Source organism: Bactrocera neohumeralis, chromosome 4 (assembly GCF_024586455.1).
Source record: "Bactrocera neohumeralis isolate Rockhampton chromosome 4, APGP_CSIRO_Bneo_wtdbg2-racon-allhic-juicebox.fasta_v2, whole genome shotgun sequence".
In the NCBI taxonomy this organism is placed as follows: domain Eukaryota; kingdom Metazoa; phylum Arthropoda; class Insecta; order Diptera; family Tephritidae; genus Bactrocera; species Bactrocera neohumeralis.
The window spans coordinates 21,751,804-21,776,333 of NC_065921.1; the positions used below are offsets into that span (position 1 = coordinate 21,751,804).

The 24,530-nt window shown below is 34.8% G+C and overlaps 3 protein-coding genes across 6 annotated transcripts in view; 1 reads left to right on the plus strand and 2 right to left on the minus strand.

Annotated features, from left to right (window-relative positions):
* Window positions 1-1,538: 1,538 nt before the first annotated feature.
* On the plus strand, window positions 1,539-5,091 carry LOC126756027 (SET and MYND domain-containing protein 4). Its single transcript, XM_050468820.1, has 7 exons — window positions 1,539-2,138; window positions 2,201-2,396; window positions 2,458-2,802; window positions 2,867-3,109; window positions 3,759-4,094; window positions 4,156-4,495; window positions 4,614-5,091. Exons 1-7 carry the CDS (start codon window positions 1,820-1,822, stop codon window positions 4,806-4,808), a joined length of 1,974 nt encoding a protein of 657 aa, XP_050324777.1. The 5' UTR covers window positions 1,539-1,819; the 3' UTR covers window positions 4,809-5,091.
* LOC126756034 (integumentary mucin C.1-like) lies at window positions 4,880-12,124 on the minus strand. Of its 2 annotated transcripts, XM_050468832.1 has the most exons (4): window positions 11,979-12,124; window positions 11,420-11,912; window positions 11,135-11,347; window positions 4,880-5,396 (listed from the first exon to the last, which is right to left on the minus strand). In XM_050468832.1, exons 1-4 carry the CDS (start codon window positions 11,979-11,981, stop codon window positions 5,239-5,241), a joined length of 867 nt encoding a protein of 288 aa, XP_050324789.1. In that variant the 5' UTR covers window positions 11,982-12,124; the 3' UTR covers window positions 4,880-5,238. The 2 variants fall into 2 exon arrangements, with proteins under 2 accessions (XP_050324789.1, XP_050324787.1); XM_050468830.1 differs by having other exon boundaries at window positions 11,135-11,912.
* Window positions 12,125-22,512: 10,388 nt separating this feature from the next.
* LOC126756467 (aquaporin) overlaps window positions 22,513-24,530 on the minus strand; it is an 86,911-nt gene continuing 84,893 nt past the window's right edge. For all 3 annotated transcript variants that reach the window (XM_050469537.1, XM_050469538.1, XM_050469536.1), the window contains 3 exons: window positions 24,344-24,487; window positions 24,062-24,274; window positions 22,513-23,969 (listed from right to left, as the gene is read on the minus strand). In XM_050469537.1, coding sequence (XP_050325494.1) covers window positions 23,781-23,969; window positions 24,062-24,274; window positions 24,344-24,487 — 546 coding nt within the window. In that variant the 3' untranslated portion in view covers window positions 22,513-23,780. The remainder of the gene's footprint in view (window positions 23,970-24,061; window positions 24,275-24,343; window positions 24,488-24,530) is intronic.

Genomic DNA, 24,530 nt, shown 5'->3' on the forward strand with positions numbered 1-24,530 from the left:
TTCCTGTGTTTATCGCTTACTGAAAATATTCTCACACCTGATACAGAGATCCTCTGGTTGTGCTTGATTCATCGGATCCTTCCATGCATATCCATAAAGCATAGATAAAACGGTTTTTGGAGGTGCAGACTCTCAAAATTTAATGGAATGACTTAAATTGCTTAATTAGTTATAAAATTGGTATGAGTGCTCAAAGATGTTCTGTTTTATGTAGGGATTCCTCAAGCTTTTTAAAAAATATTTAGTTACTAAATTATCGCAGTTCGAATATTTGAAACATGTGCTTTGAGCTTTGGTTAATATTGGACCGAACTTTTTTTCCCATATGTGACATTGGTTTATAAAGGGTTTTTTGGACATGTTGCTTTCACGATGAAATAAAAGGCATATAATTTAGTGTTATGGGCAAGGCTTTAGCTTTATTATAAAGTAAAGGTTTTGCAAATTGTTTACTACCTTTTGCAGGAATTCGGTAATGATGAGCCGAAAATTCTCTTTCAAGTAATAAAAGGTACCGACCCAAGGCGCGAGATAATGCGATCCCTAAAAGTTTCTTTAAATAAATTGGTTGTTTCGATGGCTGTGTGTCATGCAGCGCCGTCTTGTTAGAATGAAAGATCGTCCACTTCAATACTCTCCAATTAAGGCACCAAAAAGTCTGCATAAGTAAACATGGCTGTAAAGCTTTCTCCATTCAATGTAACTTTACGTTCGTCTTCATTTTTGAAGAAATATAGGCAATGATACCCTCTGTTCATAAAGCACGCCAAACAGTGAACAGTGACTTTTTGAGGATGTAGCGCTTGAAGGACGTTCTTGCACAAGTTGCATTTTGTAAGCTCTCAAAGAAAGATCTTTCCTCAACACCTTCATAAAGTGGATAGGCACAGTTGTTGCGTGCGATAGCGAATGGTCTCATTCGGGTCTTTTTCGATACTCTGTTCCACCGCAGCAACAGTAACTTCGTCTGAGAAAGCGTATTATAGATTATCGTGTCAAATGGTCCAATTCTGCTTGAATTAGCAACTCTGCTGAGCGATTATGTCACACCAATATTGGAAACATCACCCGAGGCCCGATGATTTGTAAAATTTGTAAACGTGTTTCCGGAGAATGTCTGTTCATTATGAAATGGCAGACCAAACTCAGTATAAATCTGTCAAAAAGACCAACACTAAAAAAAGGATTGCCTCATTGAGAACCAAAGTCTAGAAAAAAAACGTTATTTTATATGGTGCAAGTTTTAATCTATTTGACAAGAGGTGCGACTATAGTTAGATAATTTTCCTAGTTCTTATTAAAATTTAAACACGTGATCACCACGAAATATCGTTCGCTGTGCCGGCCGCATTTGCCTTCCAAACCGCCTTGAAAGTGTAGAGACGATACGAAGAAAACAAACTAGAGATACACATGTAATTCTTACCATTTTCTTTCTATACTCTTAAGATTTTTATTCTGATACCACTTACCGCATCTTGTTTTCGTGGCTGTTTTTGTTTGTAAACAAAACAATTTTACTATTCTTTTTGAAGCTGTGGTAAGTAAGAGAGAGCGAAGCTTTCTCTGAGCATGGACGCCTTTCTCTTCGTTTCGACAGAATGCTCTTAAGGAATCTAAAAATATATTCGACTACAGATACTGAAACATCACGTTACGGGCAGATTTTCCACATTTTCAGTTTGGCTGCAGTTTTGTGAAAGAAAAGTTCTACTATTTATATTGGAAAGATTAAAAATATATTCCATAAAATATTTATATATAAATTGCTAAACATTGCTATCAAAAGTCACCACACTTCATAGTACCTTCAGTAAAAATGACTTTGATTGAGAAAACCGGCTTCTTCCCCGACTACTATCTTAACCTGAAAAACTCGCAGTCGGACGTTTTTGATGTGCAGATTGGTAAGATAGCTGCATGTCGCAACGATTACGAGCGGCTGACATTTGTCGAACAATTTCCCGGTATACGTGAGCACGATGTACAACTGCAAGTGAAAAGGGAGTTCGCTGGTAAAAATGCCGACACTGCAGCACAACTCAAGGAGAAGGGTAATCAGGCGTTCAAAGCAAAAAATTGGTTCGAAGCTATGCTTTTCTATACCAAAAGTTATATGGCATTGCCAGAGGACAAAGGTGAGTGTCATACAAAAGAGGTTCACTGGCTTTTTTTTTTGCTAAAACTGATCCCTTTTTAGTGAATGAACGTGCCATCATCTTAGCTAATCGCTCCGCCACCCTCTTTCACATGGAGAAATATGATGAGACCCTGATTGATGTTCAGCGCTCCATCGATTTGGGTTATCCAAAGGATCTCATATACAAGCTGTACGAACGTCAGGCCCGTTGCTATATGGTAAAGAAAGCCTATCCCAATACCATAGCTTCCTTCAAGTGAGATGTCTTCATTTAAAGAAATATTGTTGTCAAATATTTATACGCTTTTTAATTGTAGAAAATGCATCACAGCTTTGGATGATGCCAAAGTGCCTTCGGATCGACGCAGCAAATTGAGCTTGGATGCCATGACCATGATAAAAATGCTGGAAAGAGATCCTCTGACGGCTAAACAGGCTGCAAGGCAGCAGAAATTCGGTGAAGCTAAATTGACAATGGCGATACCCGATGAAAAGGAGTTTCTCAGCGATAATGTGCGCTTCGATCAGAATCCGTCGGAGGGTCGTTTTGCGCGTGCCGCCACCGATATTACTGTGGGCGAGGAGATATTGGTGGAAAAACCATTTGTAGCGGTGCTCTTGGAGAAATTCTCCAAAACACATTGCGATAACTGTTTTATTAGGTAATTTTGTTTGCATATATTCTTAAACATAAAGCGTTTTGACGTGCATAATTCTTCTTTTCAGAACGGCTATACCTGTGGTCTGTCCAAAGTGCGCCGATGTGCTCTACTGCTCCGAAGAGTGTTTATCCAAAGCCAGTTCCACGTATCATAAATACGAATGTGGTCTCTTGCCTACGATTTGGCGTTCCGGCGCTTCAGTTAATTGCCATATGGCTTTGCGTATTGTTGCCAATAAGCCTTTGGAATATTACTTGAAAATTAAAAATGATATCGAAAAGGATTTACCGCTCGAGGAAATTCTTAAGTAAGTACTGCATGATTTGTTTTATATACTTATGTACGTCTATACACAATTATTTTACCTCAAATAATTTTGGATTTTTAAAAATTACCATAACCATAAACCCTTATATACGACTACCGAATCGACAGGCAATTGAAATTAGCATTTACAACGGAACTTTAGATCTAACTGGTATTGTAATGACAGACATTCATATATAGTTGTCTCATATACTTTCGATACTTACTGCCAAAGACATATTTCACCTTTACTCTCGAGATTATTTTGTCGTATGCCGAGAAGCTTGGCGTAAAAAACTGTCATCCAAATGCGAATTGTAGTAGAAACTTGGTACCGAAGCCATAAATATAGTTTTCCGGTTCTTAGATTCGTTCACTTGCCTCTAGAAAACCCTTTATCCATAGCACTAATTCTTAATATCCATATTGCCTGAGCAGAATGATCTACTTATATATTTATATTTCTTATTACTATATAAGAAGATATAGAGAGTTTCTTGTAATTACATAAATCTCCATTTTGCTATCGTTAGTCAAATATTTTACACAATGTATGCCAGTTTATTTAATTTATACCAACTGTTTGTTCGATTCACTACTCCAAAAGGTCGAATACTGTTATTATTACTTATAAACTCTTTATACCACAGACTACCTTCCGATGACTACAGACGCGTCTCGCATCTGGTACGTCACGAAAAATCGAGACCAGCCTCCAATATCTTCCAGCATACACTTATGGCACGCTTTCTAACCAAGTGTCTAGCAGAGGCTGGTTACTTTGGTGAAACACCTAAACCTGAAGATCTGATCACTATTGGTGGCATAATATTGCGCAGTTTGCAATTCATACAATTCAACACACACGAAGTGGCCGAATTGCATGCAAAGAAGGCCGATGGCAATGAGAAAACGGTCTTTATTGGCGGTGGACTCTATCCGACTTTGGCGCTCTTCAATCACTCCTGTGACCCCGGTGTGGTGAGGTGTGTATTATGTATGCCATATTTATAAAAAAATTGATTTTATATTTTTATTATATCCCAGATACTATCGCGGCACTACCATACATGTGAACACCATACGTCCCATTGAGGCGGGTCTGCAAATCGCCGAGAATTATGGTCCCATTTATACGCAGGAAGGGCGTGAGAAACGTCAGGCGCAACTCAAAGAGCTGTATTGGTTCGATTGCACCTGTGATCCGTGTCTGGAGAATTGGCCCACCTTCGAACATATGCCGACCGATATCATACGCTTCCGCTGTGATGGCCCCAAAACGTGTAGGGCTATAATTGAGGTGCCGGCAACGTGCAATGATTTCATGATTAAATGCGTGACTTGCGGCGAGAGCACCAACATTTTGAAGGGCCTCAAAGTGATGCAGGTGCGCATGCATAAAGTTTTTGTTTCGCTTTTCAATTTTATTGTTTAGTATTGTTTCATTTTATTGATTACTATTGTTTCATTTTATGATATGTTAATTTATTGTTTTTATTTTTTAGGATACCGAATTGATGACACGCACCGCCAAGCGTCTCTACGAAGCCGGCGACTACTCAAAGTCGCTGAATAAATTCATTGACTTACTAAAGATCATGTACGAGGTATTGGCACCGCCCTTCCCCGATTTTTGCCAGTGTCAACAGCATGCCAAGGACTGCTTCCTGCACTTGGGTAATTTCTATAATCTCAATTAAAGCGTAGTTATGTATACTCATGTAGCTAATTGTTGTTGTGCCATTGTCATTAGTAATGAAATTCGAGTTGGTTGCGCAGCAATTTGTAATTGTGTAATCATTGACATTCAATATTTATTAAAGTTTTATTTTCAGCTATAAATCGTTTAAAATTTTTATTTACAAACTGACGAACAAATACAGGCATACATAATATTAAATAATGGAAAAAATTGCACAACATTGCATATAAAATTGAAAAAAAAAAAATCGTATAAAATAATTTACAGAAATATACACAAAAGCTATATGCCCGATACTGAAATATGTTCCACGTGCTTACTATTTTGCTTCAATTTTCACTGTACAATTTACAGTCACCACTACAATTGCAGAGCGTACATTTCTATATATATGTATGTATATATGAACGGGTCCATGCATCTGTCCATTAGAAGTACAGCCAATAATTGCTGTATGCATTCGTATTTTTGAACTTTTGTTGTTGCGTTTGTGTGCAGTAGGTACGATTGACTTTGTTGCAAGTGGCGTAGCTGACATTGTAGTTGCAACAACGATAGCATTGCTGATACGTTACATATTGCCAATCTGTGGAGTGAGAACAAGGGAATAATATTAATAAAAAACAAGTAAGGAAGGGCTAAGTTCGGGTGTCACCGAACATTTTATACTCTCGCATGATAAAGTGATAATCGAGATTTCATTATCCGTCATTTACATATTTTTCAAATACCGTATTTGTGTGAAGTTTTATTCCGCTATCATCATTGGTTCCTAATGTACATATACTATATAATATTATACAGAGAAGGCATCAGATGGAATTCAAAATAGCGTTATATTGGAAGAAGGCGTGGTTGTGAACCGATTTCACCCATATTTCGTACATGTCATCAGGGTGTTAAGAAAATATTATATACCGAATTTCATTGAAATCGGTCAAGTAGTTCCTGAGATATGGTTTTTCGTCTATAAGTGGGCGACGCCACGCCCATTTTCAATTTAAAAAAAAAGCCTGGGTGCAGCTTCTTTTTGGCATTTCTTCCGTAAAATTTTGTGTTTCAGACGTTTTTTTTTAGTCGGTTAACGCACTTTTAGTGATTTTCAACATAACCTTTGTATGGGAGGTGGGCGTGGTTATTATCCGATTTCTTCCATTTTTGAACTGTATATGGAAATGCCTGAAGATAACGACTGTGTAGAGTTTGGTTGACATAGCTATAGTAGTTTCCGAGATATGTACAAAAAACTTAGTAGGGGCCGGGGCTACGCCCATTTTTCCAAAAAAATTACGTGCCAATATGCCCCTCCCTAATGCGATCCTTTGTGCCAAATTTCACTTTAATATCTTTATTTATGGCTTAGTTATGACACTTTATAGGTTTTCGGTTTTCGCCATTTTGCGGGCGTGGCAGTGGGTTGATTTTGTCCATCTTCGAACTTAACCTTCTTATGGAGCCAAGAAATACGTGTTCATCATGATATCTCAATTTTTACTCAAGTTACAGCTTACACGGACGGACGGACAGACAGACATCCGGATTTCAACTCTCCTCGTCACCCTGATCACTTTGGTATATATAACCCTATATCTGACTCTTTTAGTTATAGGACTTACAAACAACCGTGATGTGAACAAAACTATAATACTATCCTTAGCAACTTTGTTGCGAGAGTATAAAAAAAACAAATAGGGAAGTGCTAAGTTCGGGTGTAACCGAACATGTTATACTCTTACAACTAGTAAGAATCAACGCCAGGGATGTAAAACCTCCTTAAGATGTACTTAAATCGTCAAACACGGGAGGATCGGAATCTAAGCAATTTCATATATACATATACTATCTAACTTATACTGACCGACTTATTCCGACGAAAATGATTATATGTTGTATATGGGAGGTGGGATAGTATCGGCCTAATTTTATCTATTTTTGATAATACCACATACTTTTTAACATGTCACATACTAAAAAAATGTTCCCTGGGTTTCATTAAGATACCTCACATACAATCACCAGTTATATGGAGCCAAGTCAGGCGGAATTAAAAAAATCCTGATATTAGGTTAAGTTTTCGCCCAAATTTTCTATTTTAAGCACACAGATACACTGGTATGAGTAAAACGCTGTCATTTCCTTTAAGAACAATTAAATATTGACCGATATATCCAGCAAAAAGTTAACTGGAAAATCGAAAATCTTTATATCAGGTATACGGGGGCTCAGGGAAGTATTGACCGGATTGAATCCATTTTTGATACACATAATGATTTTTGTCAAGAAAGGATTCTGTCTGAATTTCAATTACATTTCTCACACATTGACTGATATTTTCGATCAAAAGTGAACTATAGACACTGGGGTTCACATGTTCGGTACCTATACCTCGAGCAGTTTTTGTTGGATTTGGAAAATTTTTAGCCATAAGGTGGCATACTCTAAAGGCATTATTCGTGCAAAGTTGTATCCCGTTTTATTAATTGTTTCTTGATTTTTGTACTGGAAAGTGAAGGAATCAAATGTAATCTAAAATTGTGCTATATGGGAAGTAGGCCTGGTTGTTATCCGATTTTGTCCATTTTCACAATGTGACATGAGAATGTAAGAAGAATGCCACATACTAAATTTAGTCTAAATCGGTCTGTCGGGTCCCGAGGTATGTGATTTCACCAAAAAGTGGGCGGTGCCACGCCCATCGTCCAATTTTCATACTAAAGTCCTCTCATATCAACTCGGAGGTAGATATTAATATCTCTGACGTAATTAGTTAGTGATTTATTGTATTGTTTATTATATTTTAGTAGTTTTGAATAGTACCGTTATATGAAGAGTGAACGGCCTTATCTTCCGATTTCTTCCATTTTTACAGTGTTTTGGTTGTAGCTTTCGTAGTTTAGGGGATGTGTACATCAAATTTATTAGAGGGCGCTGCCACGCTCACTTTTTCAAAATTTTTTGCCCATAAGTGCCCCTTGCCATTGCGATTCCCTGTGCCAAATATGAGTTTAATATCTTCATTTAGTGCTTAATTATATCACTTTATAGGTTTTTGGTTAATGGCAATTTGTGGGCGTGGCAGTGATCCGATTACGAACTCCTACTTTTTTTTTGTACTAAGGAACTTTCATCAATATATCTCAATTTTTACTCAAGTTACGGCTTGAACGGATGGATGGACAGACAGACTGTCACCTGGATTTTAACCATTCTCGTCATCCTGATCCGTTTAGTTTTACATTATATGTATATACAATCGTTAGATGAACAAAACTGTAATACTCTGCATCAACAGGTTGCGAGAGTATACAAATGCCTTTGTATTAGACTCTACTGAGCCATTGTCAGGGCTGCCAATCGATTTAATGATCCAATTAATGTTTTGAAAGTAATATGAGTTGTAAAATAATTGAAACGACATGGAGCACTTTTCAAAAATCAACTAGCATATTATCGCAGATGCGCTAACGCGTGATTAATTTGCTCTAATAGACTGGGTATAGCATGCTGTTAAGTATATTTTATGTAGACATGACAGTTCTAAAGCTTTGTTGCATGTTACAACATGTGTTACATATAAACAGTTGAGGGGGTAACAGATTGTTTTTAGCATAGCAGGGACACAAAAGGCAATTAAATATTTATAGCGATGATAAGGCGGAATGTTGAAACATATTTCCATATAATTTTTCTGTATTCTGTTATGTATGTACTATATGTTAATTAACATTTATGCCACCTCTGTATTTAAAATGCTCTGTTTGTTTCTATAAATCTTCTCATTTTGAGAATTTTGGTTTCGAATTAAAAAAATACCTTAGAATCTCTCGCCAAGCGTTTAATTTTTTTGTCCATATATTTTTATTGGTGATAAGAATCAGCGAGATGTATAAAAATGGCAGCATTTCAGTAGAAAGTTTGTGTGTATAAATGTTTTGATCCAGTTCAATGTAAATATTATATTTTAAATGTTATGACTTTCTAAGAAATTCAATGAATTCATGAGAAATTTGTATAATATTTGCTTACTGACCTTAATTTACCAAAAAGTACATAAAAAATATTAGGGTGTGTAAAAAAAAATTGAATATTTTTCTTTTCGAATGGTATCCTGGAAATAGCTTTTTTAGGCACATCTAAGAAATTCTCTTCAAGTGTGATCTTTTAATTGTAAATGGAAGGTTAAAGTTTTCCCTTTTTACTTATTATCAGATAAAAAAATGCATATGTGACCTGGTCTACGGAAAGGGGGCTTAGATGTCAAAATTAATGAGATAACGAGAAATAACGGTGAACGGAGAAATAACGAGATAACGGTATTTCCCAGAAAACTAGTTTTCGCACGTTAGCTCCCTTTTCGTAGACCAGGTCACATATGTTGTTTTCAGCTATTACACTTGAAAAAATCTGTCGTTCCATAGATTCTATATAAAAAATTTACCGCTTTACAAAAATGGTCCCTAAATTCCTTAAAGCATTTATCTCTTCTATTTGACACTGAGCGCACAACAAATCAATCGACTATTCATTTTTGCTTATAGAAAAATCTTATAAAAGAGCTAAATTTGGATCATTCAGTTTGTATGGCCGCTATATTCTAAAGTGATCCGTAATAGATGATCCTTACGTACGTATTTTCATATATACCAGGTGTGTTTAGATAATAATAATTTCAATAGCTCGCGTGTTTTTTGGAGTTCATTTGCCAAAAGTTTTCTTTGTGTTGATATATGGCATGCCCTTAAGTGCGATAACATTTTCAGCTACTTATATTTATTGCTTATATTGTCTATAGCAGATGTTAAGATTAGACGTGTTTTTATGAGCTCGGCAATTTTTGATTGTTGGGGTTACATGGGTTTACGGCTTTTAACGAATTCGTATTTTTTATTAACTTATAAAATTCTACAACACCTCTAGAATGTTGTCCAAAATTTTCATTTATGATCCGAGTAATAGTTTCGGAGATACAGCCCTGAGAACTTGTGCGCTCGAAGCTAGCTAGGCTAAGTGCGCCGTCTTTAAACGCGTTTTTCTCGAAAGTGTGTTTTTGAAGTTGGTTGGCAAGATTTCTCGAGAACTACTTAACCGATTCTCATGAAATTTTACCCAGGTCTTCGGGATACAAATCCTAAAGACTTGGACGAAGGATTTTCTTTTTTTCGATTACAATTATTTGAAGAAAAAAATGTTACGAAGTTTTCACTCAAATTTTAAAATTTGAAAAATCTAATTTTCAATTTTTTTTCCTTCGTCCAAATTCTAAGTTAAGGTTTCAATTTTAAGACGTACTTTTTCACTTTAGATGATGCTGTAATAAGTTATACAGCCAATACGGGCGCATCTTTTTTCCGTGAGGTCACCGGAAATGGTGTCGCAAAGGCCGCGTTTAAAATATTTTTTTCCAACAATTTCAGAATTTCTTTGTTAATGGTATATATTTGTATCAATAAACATTTCTTATAAAATATTTAATTTTTTATATGAGAAAAAAATTGTTGAAAAAAGGCTGTTTTTCTTTTACCCGAGGAAACTCATGTAACTCCTTAAAAGCTCACACTTCATTGCTTGTTATTGAAGGGTTTGAAAAACAATAATGCCCGGGTCTCCATATTTGGAAGGCATAGCTCCGTGTGACTATTCCCAATAAAATAAGGAGAATTTTAACGGGCACTAGTTTTACAAGATAGATGAAAATCGCCGAAAGAGCCACGGGCTATCTCAAAAATCGAGTTTGAGAAGTGTTTCGAGAATTGGAAGAAGCGCTGGGATAAGCGCACAAACAAAATGAATGGGGATTATTTTGAAGCACAAATGAATTAATTGTGTTTTGGAAAAAATAAAATTTCCCGTTTTTTTTTTTTAACACAACTCGTATACGAACAGACAGACTTGCGTAAATTGACTCACCTCGTCACGCTGATCATTTATGTATTTATTTTATAAAATCTCCGACGTTTCCTTATAAACTTTGTGGCAAACTTATTATATTGACTTCAGGTATTTTGGAAATTGGTACGAAACTAGGCCTTTTCGAACTAGTTAGTTTTCAGCCAAATTTAGTATTATGCCGACTAGTTTGATGATTCATCTTAAAATATCAATAATAAGTACGCACACAAGCACATACTAGATACACAACTTCGTATTCCGACTGAATCTTGTCAAGAAAATTTTGAGAATTCAAAAGCTAAGAATAATTTCCATATTTGGTTTTTCATACTCATATGTACTCACTCATATGGTAATAACGCAGAGATTTTCGTATGAATGCATACAAAAAAATAATATAAGAAAAGTTAGAAGAATTTGGACTTTGCTACTTACAGCCACATTTCCACTGCAGATGCGGTGAACTACGTTGCGAGCGGTAATAGCAGCCACTTTGTGGATAGCTGGGCTTTGGTGGCTGAGTCCATGGTTTGCCTGGACGATACGGAGGGTAGCCTGTTGGTTTGGTTGTGATCACTGGGGTTATCGTGGTGGTGGTTGTTGGAATAAAGGGGAAAGGTTTAGGAGTTGTTGGAACAAATGTGAAAGGTTTAGGAGTTGTTGTTGTGGTTGTGATCACTGGGGTTATCGTGGTGGTGGTTGTTGGAATAAAGGGGAAAGGTTTAGGAGTTGTTGTTGTTGTTGTGGTGGTGGTGGTTGTTGTGTAGTCGATATTCGTTGTAGGCGTTGTTATTGGTTCTTCTTTTGGCGTGGTAGGCGGAGGGCTTGCTGTTGTTGTTGTGGGCGTTATGGTCTCCTCTGTTATAACAACGGTTGTGGCGGGAAGGCCCTCAGTTGTTATGGGAGGCGCTGTGATGGTGGGTGTTTCTTTTGTTGTTGTAATGGTTGTAGTTGTTGGTGGATCTGTAATGGATTCACTCGTAGTTGTTGTTGTGGGTGGCTCAGTGGTCGCTTTCAACGTAGTTGTTTCTATTATCTCTGGCTCCTGTTCCGATTCCGTCTCCGGATCCCAAACCAGGCCGTCTTCCGGCTCCGAAACCAGGTCCCCATCCGGCTCCAACACCACACCCGACTCCAAGGGAGCTGGTTCGAAATCTTGCGTCAAGGCGAAATTCAAAAGCAAAGCACCGCACAATATGAACAACACTCTCGCCTAGTGGAGTAAATTTGCAATTTAGCTAACTTTAATGAACAATAATTTTTTATTTTTTACAATTACCATTTCACTTTCTTTTAGTAAACGCGCTGTTAAAAATTTTTTAAGTTCGCTTTTTGTTCAAATAAAAAACCGCCACTAGCTGTTTGAGGCGTCTTCTCGCCAACAGAACTTCTTTCCTACTGGATTGCACGACCACTGTCGTCAAATTGTATTCCCTCTGAAATATTGGCTTAAGCTCAGCGTCGCGTCGCGTTGCGCTGCCTGGCAGAATTATCGCGCACATGTGAACGACGAAATATGATCGTTTTCAGTCAGTCACACACTTCATACAAGTTCGCTTGTTGTTGTTATTGTTGGTGCATTGTTGTATAACCGCCAGCATTTTAGTGCAAATTCCTTCGTCATGAAGTTGATAACTCGCGGTTAAATTAATTAAACGCCTTGACATATCGGCAACGTATATTTTTCGGGCTTAAATCCATCGGCTTCTACAACAAACACATACGCAAAAATATTCACCTACATATTTACATATTATGTTTGGTTGTATCGTGGCGCGCGTATTTTTTGCATAAACTACATTTAAACACCTTTGGCTTGTAAACAATGCTGGCGGAGTTCGGCACCTCAGCTTCTGTGGAGCTGCAACCGCTTGCTGCTCTTCACCTCGAAATGCGATAGGCCTTTGCGGGCAACCGATATTGCCGCTAGACGCTCGATGTTCGGTGTATCGGTGCAAAATCGGTGAGTAATTCGCTCAATTGTATGTCTGTTTAGCCGGCTAAACTGTTGATAATCCAATGTTCATGCTTATATACACACATACATACATATGTACATAGTTGGCGACAAGTGTGGCAAAACAATACAAATTAAAATAAATAAACTTTGTTTCTCTATAAGTATATACATAAGTATGTACATACATACATATGTATGGCCTAACATATTTTCAGCTAATGTGCAGTTTAGTGCCATTCTGTGTAAGTTTTGCACTTGTCATTGGAAAACACTAATTCAGATCCATATTTTAGAGATTTGCAAAAATTAAGTTTAAGTGTTTACAAATACTACACATACATATGTATGTATAAGTATATACGACATGTGCTTTAAAAGGGACTTGAAAGATTTTTAAATATGTACACTGAAAAGCAAATAAGGAAGAGCTAAGTTCGGGTGTAACCGAATATTTTATATACTTACAACTCGGAAGTATCAAAGCGGGCGCAATACTAATACATAGGTGTTGTTAAACCTTATATTAAACTAGCTTGGTCGATATTCTGCTGTGGGCAAAATATAGTAAGACTTTATAATTTAAATTTTGCACGAGAACCCATTGCTCGAAATATTTTTTGCCTAGGTTGGTATCACTGTCAGAGGCAACTGTGTCAAATGCCACTTTAAATCCTTAGTGTTCAGTATGCGCCTGTCTTTCTGAAGTACATAAAGTGCATTCGGCGATATTTACGTTGAGTGAACTTATTCAACAAAGAAGTTCCATTAAATTTTGTGCGCGAAATCAAATTTCTAAAACGAAAATGTTCAGAATTTCGGAAAAGGCCTTCGGTGATAATTATTTGTTGCGAGCTAATGTTTTTGATTATTATAAATTATTCAAAGAGGGTTCAGAACGCGTTGACGACAAACTACGTCAAGGACGACCATCAACATCAACTGATGATCAAGATGTCAATAAAAAACGATTAATAGTCAGATATCTTACTGGTATCGATTTTGAAAGATCATTTGGGCCTGAGAAAAGTGAAAGCACGATTAGTTCCAAAATCACTTACTTTTTTCGAAAAATAGCATTGTGTTAACTTCTACGAAACTGTACATCCCGACTAGCAGGATGTCATAAAACGTATTATTATTGGTTACTGGTGGCCGAAACCGAAAAAACCATGTCAAAGCAGGTTAAAAATCATGGTGATGTTGACAGTTTTCTTCGATTATCGAGATATGGTGCACTCCGAAGACTTTTCGACCGACCAAACTGTCATCAACAAATAATATTTGGGTGTTATGCGTCGTTTGTGCGAAGCTATTCTTAAGAGGCCGGAATTATAGGCTTCTTATTGAGTTTTTCGCCAAATTTTCAATTAATATCGTGCCGCAACCACCGTATTCGACTGATTTAGCTCGATGGGACTTCTGGCTATTCAGCAAACTCAAACGCCCGTTCCGAAGAAACCGTTTTGAGTCAATTGAAGACATTGAACGTGAATCCCTACGCGCATTGAAGGGTATTCCCGAAATTGACTTTAACAACTGTTTCGAGGATTGAAAAAATCGTTGGCACAAGTGTATTAAGGTCAAGGGGGATAACTTTGAACGGGATGATAAAGATTTTGAAGAATAAATTAAGAATTTTAAAATTATGAATAAAATCTTACTATTTTCTCCTTCTGCTATGAGCAAAGTCAACGGAAAGTTCGAAAATCTTTATGTTAGGCGTTAAGGGAAGTTGAGTGCACTATTTGAGAAAAGTTTTAACCGGCACCATTGATTGGTTCTAGATTTGTATTGGAAAGTAACATAATCAAAAAGAACTTAAAATTGTGTTTTATAGGAGTAGGCGTGGTTTTTTTTTCTGATTTCGCCTATTTTCTCACTATGAATATTATTATCACATATTACGTACCGAATTGGGTTGAATCGGTCGAGTAAGACCCGAGATGTGTGTTTTCACCTGATTTCACCTAGTTTCACACTGTCGTAAGAAGGGTGGAAAAAATCGGTCATATGTAAATTTGGATGATGTACTGTTATTGTTTTGGAAGATATGTATATACGTTAAACTTATTCGCGGAAAAGCTACGTCCACTTCTCAAAGATTTTCAAAGCCCCCCTAAGGTGATTAATTGTGCAAAATTTATTCTGTATCTTAATTTACGGCTTATTCACAGTACTTTATTCGTTTTCGATTAATATCATTTTGTAAGCGTGGAAGTGCTCCGATTACGCCCATCTACGAAATTGTCCTTACTTTTTTGCCAAAAAACATGTGTAGTTTCATCAAGCCATCTTAATTTGCACTCAAGTTACAGCTTGGGCGGACAGACGGACGGATCGAAAGTCATTTCGTCTTATCATCCTGATCACTTATATATACTTACATACATAACCCCATATGTACCTCTATTAGTTTAAGCTCAGTTAGCTGAACAAAACTATTATGCTCTGTAGCAACATGTTGCAAGAGTATAAAACTGTTTGTTGAGCCCTTCAAAGCAATACAACTGATATATGGTATTGAAAAATGCTCATGAGGCGTCCTCAGTTGTAATTCTTACTAGCAAATGACGGTTTTTTTTTATGTAGACTACATATTACATTTTTATGACCTGAACTGTTGCGTTTTGGAAAAAAATTTGCACTTAGACATCTTTAGTCCAAATCTTACTAAAAATTTAAAAGTAAAGTAAAAAACGAAATGCCTATTTTATCTGCAGCTCCTTTAGTCTTGATTCAACAGTCCTCCAACACTCTTGATTAGTAATACTATTAAGTTCTCAGCGGTTACTGACTCACTGTGGTATTCCGAATAAGGTTTGCTATTCAGACCTTTCTGGTCTTCTTAGAAAATCTCTTAATACTCACAAATAAATTTTTTACTTACAGTGAATCGATCGTAAGCAATGCTTTTATAAATATTTCAGGCATTTTGGAGCACTTTTTTATATCCAATTCTATGAAAATGTTAGGACTCACTTTTTTAACCACAGAAAATCGCTCGTTCTATAAATTACTTGTAAGTTTATCCATATGTCACACAAACGAAGAATTTGGTACATTATTCATAAAAATTATTTTTTTTTCGGTAACTTTAATCCAGCTTTATTTGCTTAGTTTTTTACAGAGTGATTCAAATGTCATGAAAAACATACGTGGGCATATTTATTTATATATCCAAATATTTTGGATGACTGTTGATTGGACTTTGGTGTGAAGTGATGGAGCCCTGTTTGATCCATTGTCACATATCAACGCAAAAACTATTTGTTACGCTTGAACAGCTCCAAGCAAGGCTTGGAATCATCAACTCGTAGTTTTTTTTGGTCAAAAGTGAGCTCGCGCGTCACCCACTTTGCATAGAGCTTTCTCATACCCAAATACTCGTAAATGATAAAATGTACCCGTTCAGTTGAGGTCTTTAGAGTGCCTGCTATCTCGATCAACTTCACTTTGTGGTTAGCCAAAATTTTTTTGTGGACTTTCTTATGTTTCCGTCGGTAACAACCTCGTTTGGGCGTTCATCGTCTTCGGTGCTGATTTCACCACGTTTACACTTAGTATTTCAATCTTTGATGGATGATATTTCTGGGACAGTGTCCGGAAACTTCTTATCAAGCCAAGCTTTTGCCTCAGCTATATTTTTTTCCATCAAAAAGCTATATTTTATCAGCACTGGGAAGTTCCTTTTTATTAATTTTTTCCACACTAACAACAGTTGTTTCAATCAAAATGACATAAATCTCAAACTAATGATCCGACAGTTGTTTGAAGATTATGGCTAACCAAAAATTATATGGATTTAATTCTAGTAGCGCCATCTATGTGCCAGGCCGGGGACTTTTCAATTGACCTGTAACACATGATTATTGTGTTTCCTAAAACATTGTTTTCACGGGAAATTGATAAGCCAGTGACCTTGGCACTGGAAGCACACATACACATACCGACAAACACGCTGAATGATAATTAATAAGTGAAGAAATGCATCGGCAAGCAATAAAGTAGGGTGCTCATATTGCAAATATACTTAAATTGTATATGTGCCATCTTTTTACAGGGCGCTACCTTTATTTACATTTATTTCATTTCATTCATTTATTATAATTTAAATGATAAGAAACGCAATGCTCGCGTTAAGAAGCGCCTATTAATAACTTACAGCAAATTATTTGTCATATCAACTTATTATGATTTGTATAAAATTCTGGAAAATTGTCTTAGTCAGAGTCTGCTTTCGTTCTGGGCGTTGAAATAACAAAGTGGCAATTTTCAGGCAGACACACACACTTATAAACATACATATAATTAAGTACATTCGTAAGTCGCAAGTGAGGTATTTACTTACTGACTAATATAATTGATATATGTACTTTCGATTATACATTTTATATATTATATATAATATGTCTACAAATATCTGAGTGTTAAAGTTTACACATCTGCCTTCGAAATTGTTGGCTTGAAAGCGAGAGCAAATTGATTAAGATATATGTATATATGCATGTATTTAAGTAGATAGATGTATATTTTGCAGTAATTACCACTCATATCCATCTGTATGTATGTATATCCATAATTTATTTCAACCATGACTAAGAGTCCCTTTGTTTCACTTTGTTTCAGGCGGGCTATAAATATAAATAAACAATTTTTTTTAATTATAAGCATTTTTAAAAAATGATAAGTATTATGTCTATTCAACAGTAATAAATTGAGATGTTTACTCATCTCAAACCCCTCGAGGTTATCCGAGTCTTATCGTCATTCGAAAGAGCGTATAAAACCTTGTAGATATTTCAGTTATTACAAAGTTATATGTAGAACAACCTTGTCGAAATTTCAAATGTAATGAAAAGTTGAAAATATTTAATTCCTAAAGCTAGATTATTATTATTATTATATTAATTATTATTATTATTATTATTATATTAATTATTATTATTATTATTATTATTATTATTATATTAATTATTATTATTATTGTATTAATTTTTTTGAAAATTTCAAAATGTTCATCAGAGGTTTAGATGTTTGTTTAACTTTTTCTTCTTTACACCACAAGCGTTACTACATGATTTTATGAACATGTCCACGGAGAGAGAGTAGAATTTTCATCCATGTATAATGAATGTTTGGGACTTGTGTTCATATAAATAAGTCACGCCACTCATAGAACGAAAGTTTATTCAAAGCAACTTTTTAGTACAGAAATGAACTCAATTTTACAAAAAAATGGTATGGAATTTTTATTCAGTTCAAAACAAAATACGTATTTATACTCTTGCAACATGTTGCTACAGATTACAATAAGTTTGTTCACCTAACAGTTGTATGTATCACCTAAAACGAGAAAGAAAAGAGTTATATACTATCATGAGCTAAAAATATTAAGGCTTTGCTCATAATTTAAAAATTCATAATTTATTCTTTAAAATCTATGTCGATCCTCTCAAGTAATCCTCCTTCGCCCCAATATACTTGTGCTAACGTTTTTTCTCAATCTTCGAAACAAGTGTTAAAGTCAATTTTCGAAAAAGCCTTCAATGAGCGTAGTGATTCACGTTTAATATCTTCAATTGAATCAAAACGATTTTCCCGGAGCGGTTGTTTGAGTTTGCTGAATAGCCAAAAGTGACATCGAGCTAAATCAGTCGAATACGGTGGTTGCGGCACGATATTGTTTGAAAATTTGGCGAAAAACTCAAGAAGAAGCCTATAATTCCGGCCTCTTAAGAATAGCTTCGCACAAACGACGCATAACACCCAAATAGTATTTGTTGTTGACAGTTTGGTCGGTCGAAAAGTATTCGGAGTGCACCACATCTCGATAATCGAAGAAAACTGTCAACATACCATAACCTTGACTTATTGATAATTATTAATTATTGATAACCTTGACCTTGACGTAACACAAGACTCATCGAAAGTAATAATACGTTTCATGACATCCTTGGAGACGGAAAGCATTGTTTCATAGACGTTAATGCGACGCAGTTTTTTTTTTTAAATTTGAATGATTTTGAAACCTATCCTGCTTTAATTTTTCTTAGACCCAAATGATCTTTCAAAATGCGTTTCACTGATCCTTTCCGATATTCCAACGATGTCAGTAAGACCTCTGACTGTTAATCATCGATTCTCAATCTGCTCAAGTTCCTTTATTTTGTTGACGGTTGATTATCAGTTGATGTGGATGACAGTTCTGGATTTGGATCGTCGTCAACGTGTTCTCGAGCCTTTATACTTTTATATATACTTCAGAAACACTTGCTCGCGACATCGAAGGCCTTTTCCAACATTTTGAACCTTTCAGCAACAGAAATTTGATTCTGCACACAAATTTGAATGGAACTGCCTTGTTGAATAATTTCACTCATAGTAAAAATCGCCGAAGGCACTCTATGTACCTCAGGAACACAAGCGTAGTAAACAATAATGATTACTTTATTGCGACATTTGGCAACGTCAGTCATACCAACCTAGAAAAAGATTTTTCGACGAAATTTAAATTAAAAAGTCTTACTATTTGTTGCCCACATTTGTAAATCCAATAAAATAAAAAAATAAAAAATCAATAAAATGAAAAAATTTAAAATTACTGATATTTTCCGTACACATCTCGTATATACAAATACGTACATACATATACATATGCATATTTTTGAGAATTCGATATCTAAGGTTTTGTATAAGCGAAAACGAACGGTCGGCCGACTTGTGCGCTAAATGCCAAATAAAAAGACTGAGTGCTTAAAAAAATATACTTGTATATACAAGTATATATATCACATCATTATTTCTAACTCATTGTAAGTAAAAAAAATAAAAAATCTTTTTAAATTTCTTCAAAAAATCGATTTTTTTTTATTCTACAAATCGAAGGCTTAAATTGTCAAGAATATATTGGTAAAATGTTTTTTTGATCCGTGAATTAGTTCCATCGCAACACGACTTTGAACGGACCTTCATATGTTCTGAACATTGACGGACGCTTTGAAACTTTGCCACGCATTTCCTCGAAACAAGATTTTTCAAATCTGCGGGCATTTTCGTTTTTGAACCATTCAACCAATTATCTTCGCGTTTTGCCCGCCTAAAAGAAGACAAAATTCTCCGGCGCTGTAACCTACAAAATCGCAATATTTTGATCATGAACGATTTTTTACAACAGGTCAAAGTGGAAAAATCATGCGAGAAAACGATACTTTATTTTCAAGTGGCCGCCATTTTGTTTCTATAATGAATTTTTTCATGTTTTTTAGATTGGGGCGCCTCTACGGAATGTTATCATTAGGATTCGTTTGATTTTTTTCATTTTGGACGCCATTTTTGACACCCGACACTCAAAAATTCTGATTTTATAGATGAAACCTGAATAAACATATTGCAGAATAGCACACATGTCTAAGTCAGTTTACTTCTTCAAAAAAAAAAAACATCAAATATTAGGTACTTTTTGCACAATTATATAAGAGCACCCCCTTAAGAGCCTAAAAAAATATTACAGAAATTTCCCATGAATTCAAGAAATTTCCTAAGAAATTAAATATTTAAAATCTTTAGATTGTGTAGTTCAATGTCAAAAACATTTATTACACACAAACTTTCTACTGAAATGCTGCCATTTGTATTCAACTCGCTGGTGCTTATCACCAAAAAAATACATATGTACATATACATATGTACACAAAATTTTTGGAACTCTTATTTTGTGCATTTTGTGCGTTATTAATTTTACCATGGGAAACCCCGACAATAGAGTCTTCTTGCCGATTCCCAATATTAGAATTGGTCACTGAAAATTCTGTTTTTATTAAATATTTCATAATAATTTAATATTTATTAATTTAAGTAATAAATGAAATTGTTTTACTCTTAAAAAAATTTTCTAAATATAAAATATTTTTCTAAACATAAAATATATATTTACTCTTTAATAAAAAAATCATATGTAATCACTAACCAATTGTTACATCCCTAATGTACATATTAATACACCAAAATATACCCATACCCATTACCATACAGCAAATATAACAACAAATCTAAGGCAACGCACTCATGATGTTTACTGATAATATGCAATAACTGGGTTTCGCTTTGCAAATGTTATTTGTTATTGCTGGCAAATATGCCAAACAAAAACAAAATGTTAACACAATGCCATGCAGCTGTCCACAGGGCGTGCAAGAAAGTGTACTTTAGTCGAGACAAAAACCAAAATATTCATTGTGAATACATTGAACATCAGTGCCTTTGTTGTTGCACCACATTTTGCAGTGACGTCACGCGCTTTGTTATAATTTTGCAAAACAAACACCTGCTGGACGCTGCTGTTGGCCTGGTAAAATGCAAGTTTACTGACTTTTGAAATAAAAGATTTCGCCGAAGCCGGCCAGGTGAGATGTTTGTTGTTCGTGTGTGTACTAAGTAGGTGTGTGTAAGAAAGAGAGCTGTGTTGAGCTATCATTGAAGCAGGTGACGACGACAAATTGGGTAATTTATAACAAAATTATAGTATAAATAAAATTATGATAGTCCAATTATTGAAATAATAGTTGATAATTAAATCTATATATTAATAAACGGCTTAATAAATAAAACACGTGTATTTTCTTATAAAAATGTGCATGTTAAGCAGCGTAAGTATGCTTATATGATAAATGTGTGCGTTTATATATGCATGCATGTACCAATGGACATGTAAACTCAAAGTGTATTCCTACCAACAAAATATAAGTTCGCGGCACAGGGTGCGCAATATGAAACAATTTAGCATAGACGCAACCCTATTGCTACGGTTATTGTGAATGCATGACAGATAACGCCTAAATTCATGCTACGCTTGTGAGAAATGCACTGATAAAATTTGTGTGGGAGACCTACTGCACGATTTTGGTTGCCTGGTAAAATGCAAGTTTACTGATTTAGAATTTCAACAATTTGCGCGAACCCGATTTACATGGCGGCCACTAGGGGGTATGACGTGCAGCCATGCGAAAGGAAATGTGGGTGAGTTTCGGAACTTTCGTACGAAATGAAGGGGCGTGGAAATGAAAATAAAAAAATAAAATATAAAAAAAAAATATTTAACTATTTTTTATTTTTAAAAATTACTTTTTTTGGTATATGTATAAAAATACAAAAAAAATGTATATTAAATAACATAGTATATGTAGTTAATGAAAAATAATAAAAAAATGATGTACATATGCATCTACTTGTGTTTAAAAATAATTTATATAAAAAAGTATTATTTATATTAAAAACCAAATTAATTTAAAAAAAAATTAACATAAATAAAATTTTTTTTTGGATTACAAAAATATATCAAACGAAATTGTTATAATACAAAAAAAAAAGCTAGTAAAAAAGTATTTATTTAAAAAATGTTATTATATTAAAAAATTGCAAATATTTATAAAAAAAAGTTTATTTATTTTTATAAACTGCAAAGTTAAATAAAAAAGAGTTATTAACAGTTAAAAAGATTAAAAAAGTTAATATAAAAAATCTTATTGCAAAAAAATGTAATAAATAATAAATATATATAAAAATTATATACTTAATCATTAATTATTTTATTTGTGGTAAAAAAAAAAAACATATTTATAAGAAAGCATTATTTATGTTAAAAAATATTTATTAAAAAAAATTGTCATATAAAAAACTTTATTTATTAGTATTAAAAAAATTATTTAAATTAAAACAAAAATTTATATACAAAATATTTGCATTAAAAAAGTTGTTAATATAAAAAAAATTAGAAAATATTTTCTTATTGCAAACATTTTACACTTACATAATTTTTTCCCTCAAATATGCAATTTTCAATAAAAAACCATTAGAATTTAAATATTTTTTAGCATTTATTTATTCATTTAAATATTAATAACATTTATAATGGCGCAACAGGCACATAAAGTTAACCATATAAATACATGTATATTAAATAAAAGTACATATGCACATACACATGTTATGTTATGTACATACATATATGTATCTATACATAAATATATAATTTTGTATGTAATTAAAGGCTTAACATATGTATTGTAAACATGTATGTAAATATATGCTTTCACGTAATTTGCTTAATCGCTTAGGGCAAATTGTTGCAAACAACTGTTGAATTGTAAATTTCATTTCACTGCTGCGCATGTTAATCCTCGCTTATTTTCTAAAATTGCAAACAAATTGTAATCATATAAGTATACATATACAATATTTATATCAAAAGTGTATGTACGTGGCGTAAAACGGTTGATTAGCAGCGGTGATATGTAACTGGTTGTTGTTGTAGGTACAAAAAAATTATTGTTTTCGAAATTTGTAAAATTTTTTAAAATTTGTTTCAGAGTGTTAACTTACAAAAATACAAAATTTTCATGCATGCGTTTTACAGTTACTATAGAAACTACGGTGGGTGGTGAATAATTTTAGTTTTGCGGCTGAAGACAAAATTACGGAATTTTTGCTTATAAAAATTTGTTTGTTGCGAAAATTGTGCGCTAGCATTTAAAGAAAATTTACAAAAAATGTTATTTTTTTTGCAAAAATTTACAATAATATTTTTTCGTGTTTGCCGCCAATTACTTGCACATTGTGGCAACTTTGGGCGGCGGGAAGGTGTGGATTTCGGAATGAGTGCTCGCGGGCGTATGAGTGGGGTGCTGAAGTGTTGCGCTGCTGGGTGGTTAGCGCTCACTTTCTTGTATGAATGATTGTACTTTTGGCATATGAGTTGCAAGTGTCGATATATAAACATATATAGGGTCCTTACTTCACTAAAAATTAAAATTACAAATAAAATTATGCATAATACAAATGGTGGTGTGGCGTATACGTAACATTTTCATATTCATTTTCAATACAACTGCGTGCATACATATTCATGTATGTATGTAAGTTATGTATAATAGCTTATGCCGCTGATAACTATTTGAATTGGCAAAAGTAGTCGAAAACAAAAATCAAAAATGCTCGTCGTCATTTGCAAGCACATGCATTTTTGAGGCATATAGACGTGTGTATGTATTGCTGTGGTTGTGTGCCTCACATAGCTGCGTTTTGTTGCTGTACTCATTGTACAGCTATATTCTCGTGCGGCATGGTTTAGAAATCATAAGAATGATCTTCATCATCGCCCTTGCGCACCTTAAAGATAAATCGGTAAATGATGGCGGCAACAACGGCGCCGGCGAGCGGTCCCACCCAGTAGGCCCAATGATCCGTCCATACGTTCTGAATGACAGCGGGACCAAACGAACGTGCCGGATTCATGCTGGAGCCAGTCAATTTGACCTGTGAGTGTAAAAAAAAAAAAAAAAAAAAATAAAAAAAAAATATTAAAATTTTGTTATTTCCTTAAACAAATCTGTATTTTCTCTACTTACAGCACACAAGTGTCCAGCCGTGATGGAGAGACCGATAGCGAGTGGCGCTGAGCCTTTGATGTCTGTGCGTCCGGGATCACACACAGCTTTGACAACGAACACCAGCAGGAAGGTGATCAAAGCCTCAATCAGTACTACGCGTCCAGCATCGAGTGTGCTAGCATATAAAGACACACCCAAATTGGCGCCGGCTACCTCCTCAGTAACGGCGGCCTAACAAAATAGTAATAAAAAAATTGGCTTTGAATATATTTTTCGTCAATTTATTTGCCTCAAACTTACGACTATGACCGCTGCTCCAGCTATGGCGCCGATTAACTGCGCTATGATGTAGAGCACACTCTTCAAGATGCTCATCTCACCAACAACGAGAAAGCCGACGGTTACGGCTGGATTAATGTGACAACCGCTGATATGACCCAGACCCTGTAATGGGGAAGAAATTATGTAATTTTAGTTATTTGTAAAA

Coding starts and splice junctions, on each gene's coding strand:
- LOC126756027 (XM_050468820.1), top strand. CDS start 1,820: ATGACTTTGATTGAGAAAACCGGCTTCTTCCCCGACTACTATCTTAAC. Junction 2,397..2,457: donor AATACCATAGCTTCCTTCAA/GTGAGATGTCTT, acceptor TTTTAATTGTAG/AAAATGCATCACAGCTTTGG. Junction 2,803..2,866: donor TGCGATAACTGTTTTATTAG/GTAATTTTGTTT, acceptor TCTTCTTTTCAG/AACGGCTATACCTGTGGTCT.
- LOC126756034 (XM_050468830.1), bottom strand. Junction 5,397..11,134: donor TCTGCAGTGGAAATGTGGCT/GTAAGTAGCAAA, acceptor CTCACTCCACAG/ATTGGCAATATGTAACGTAT.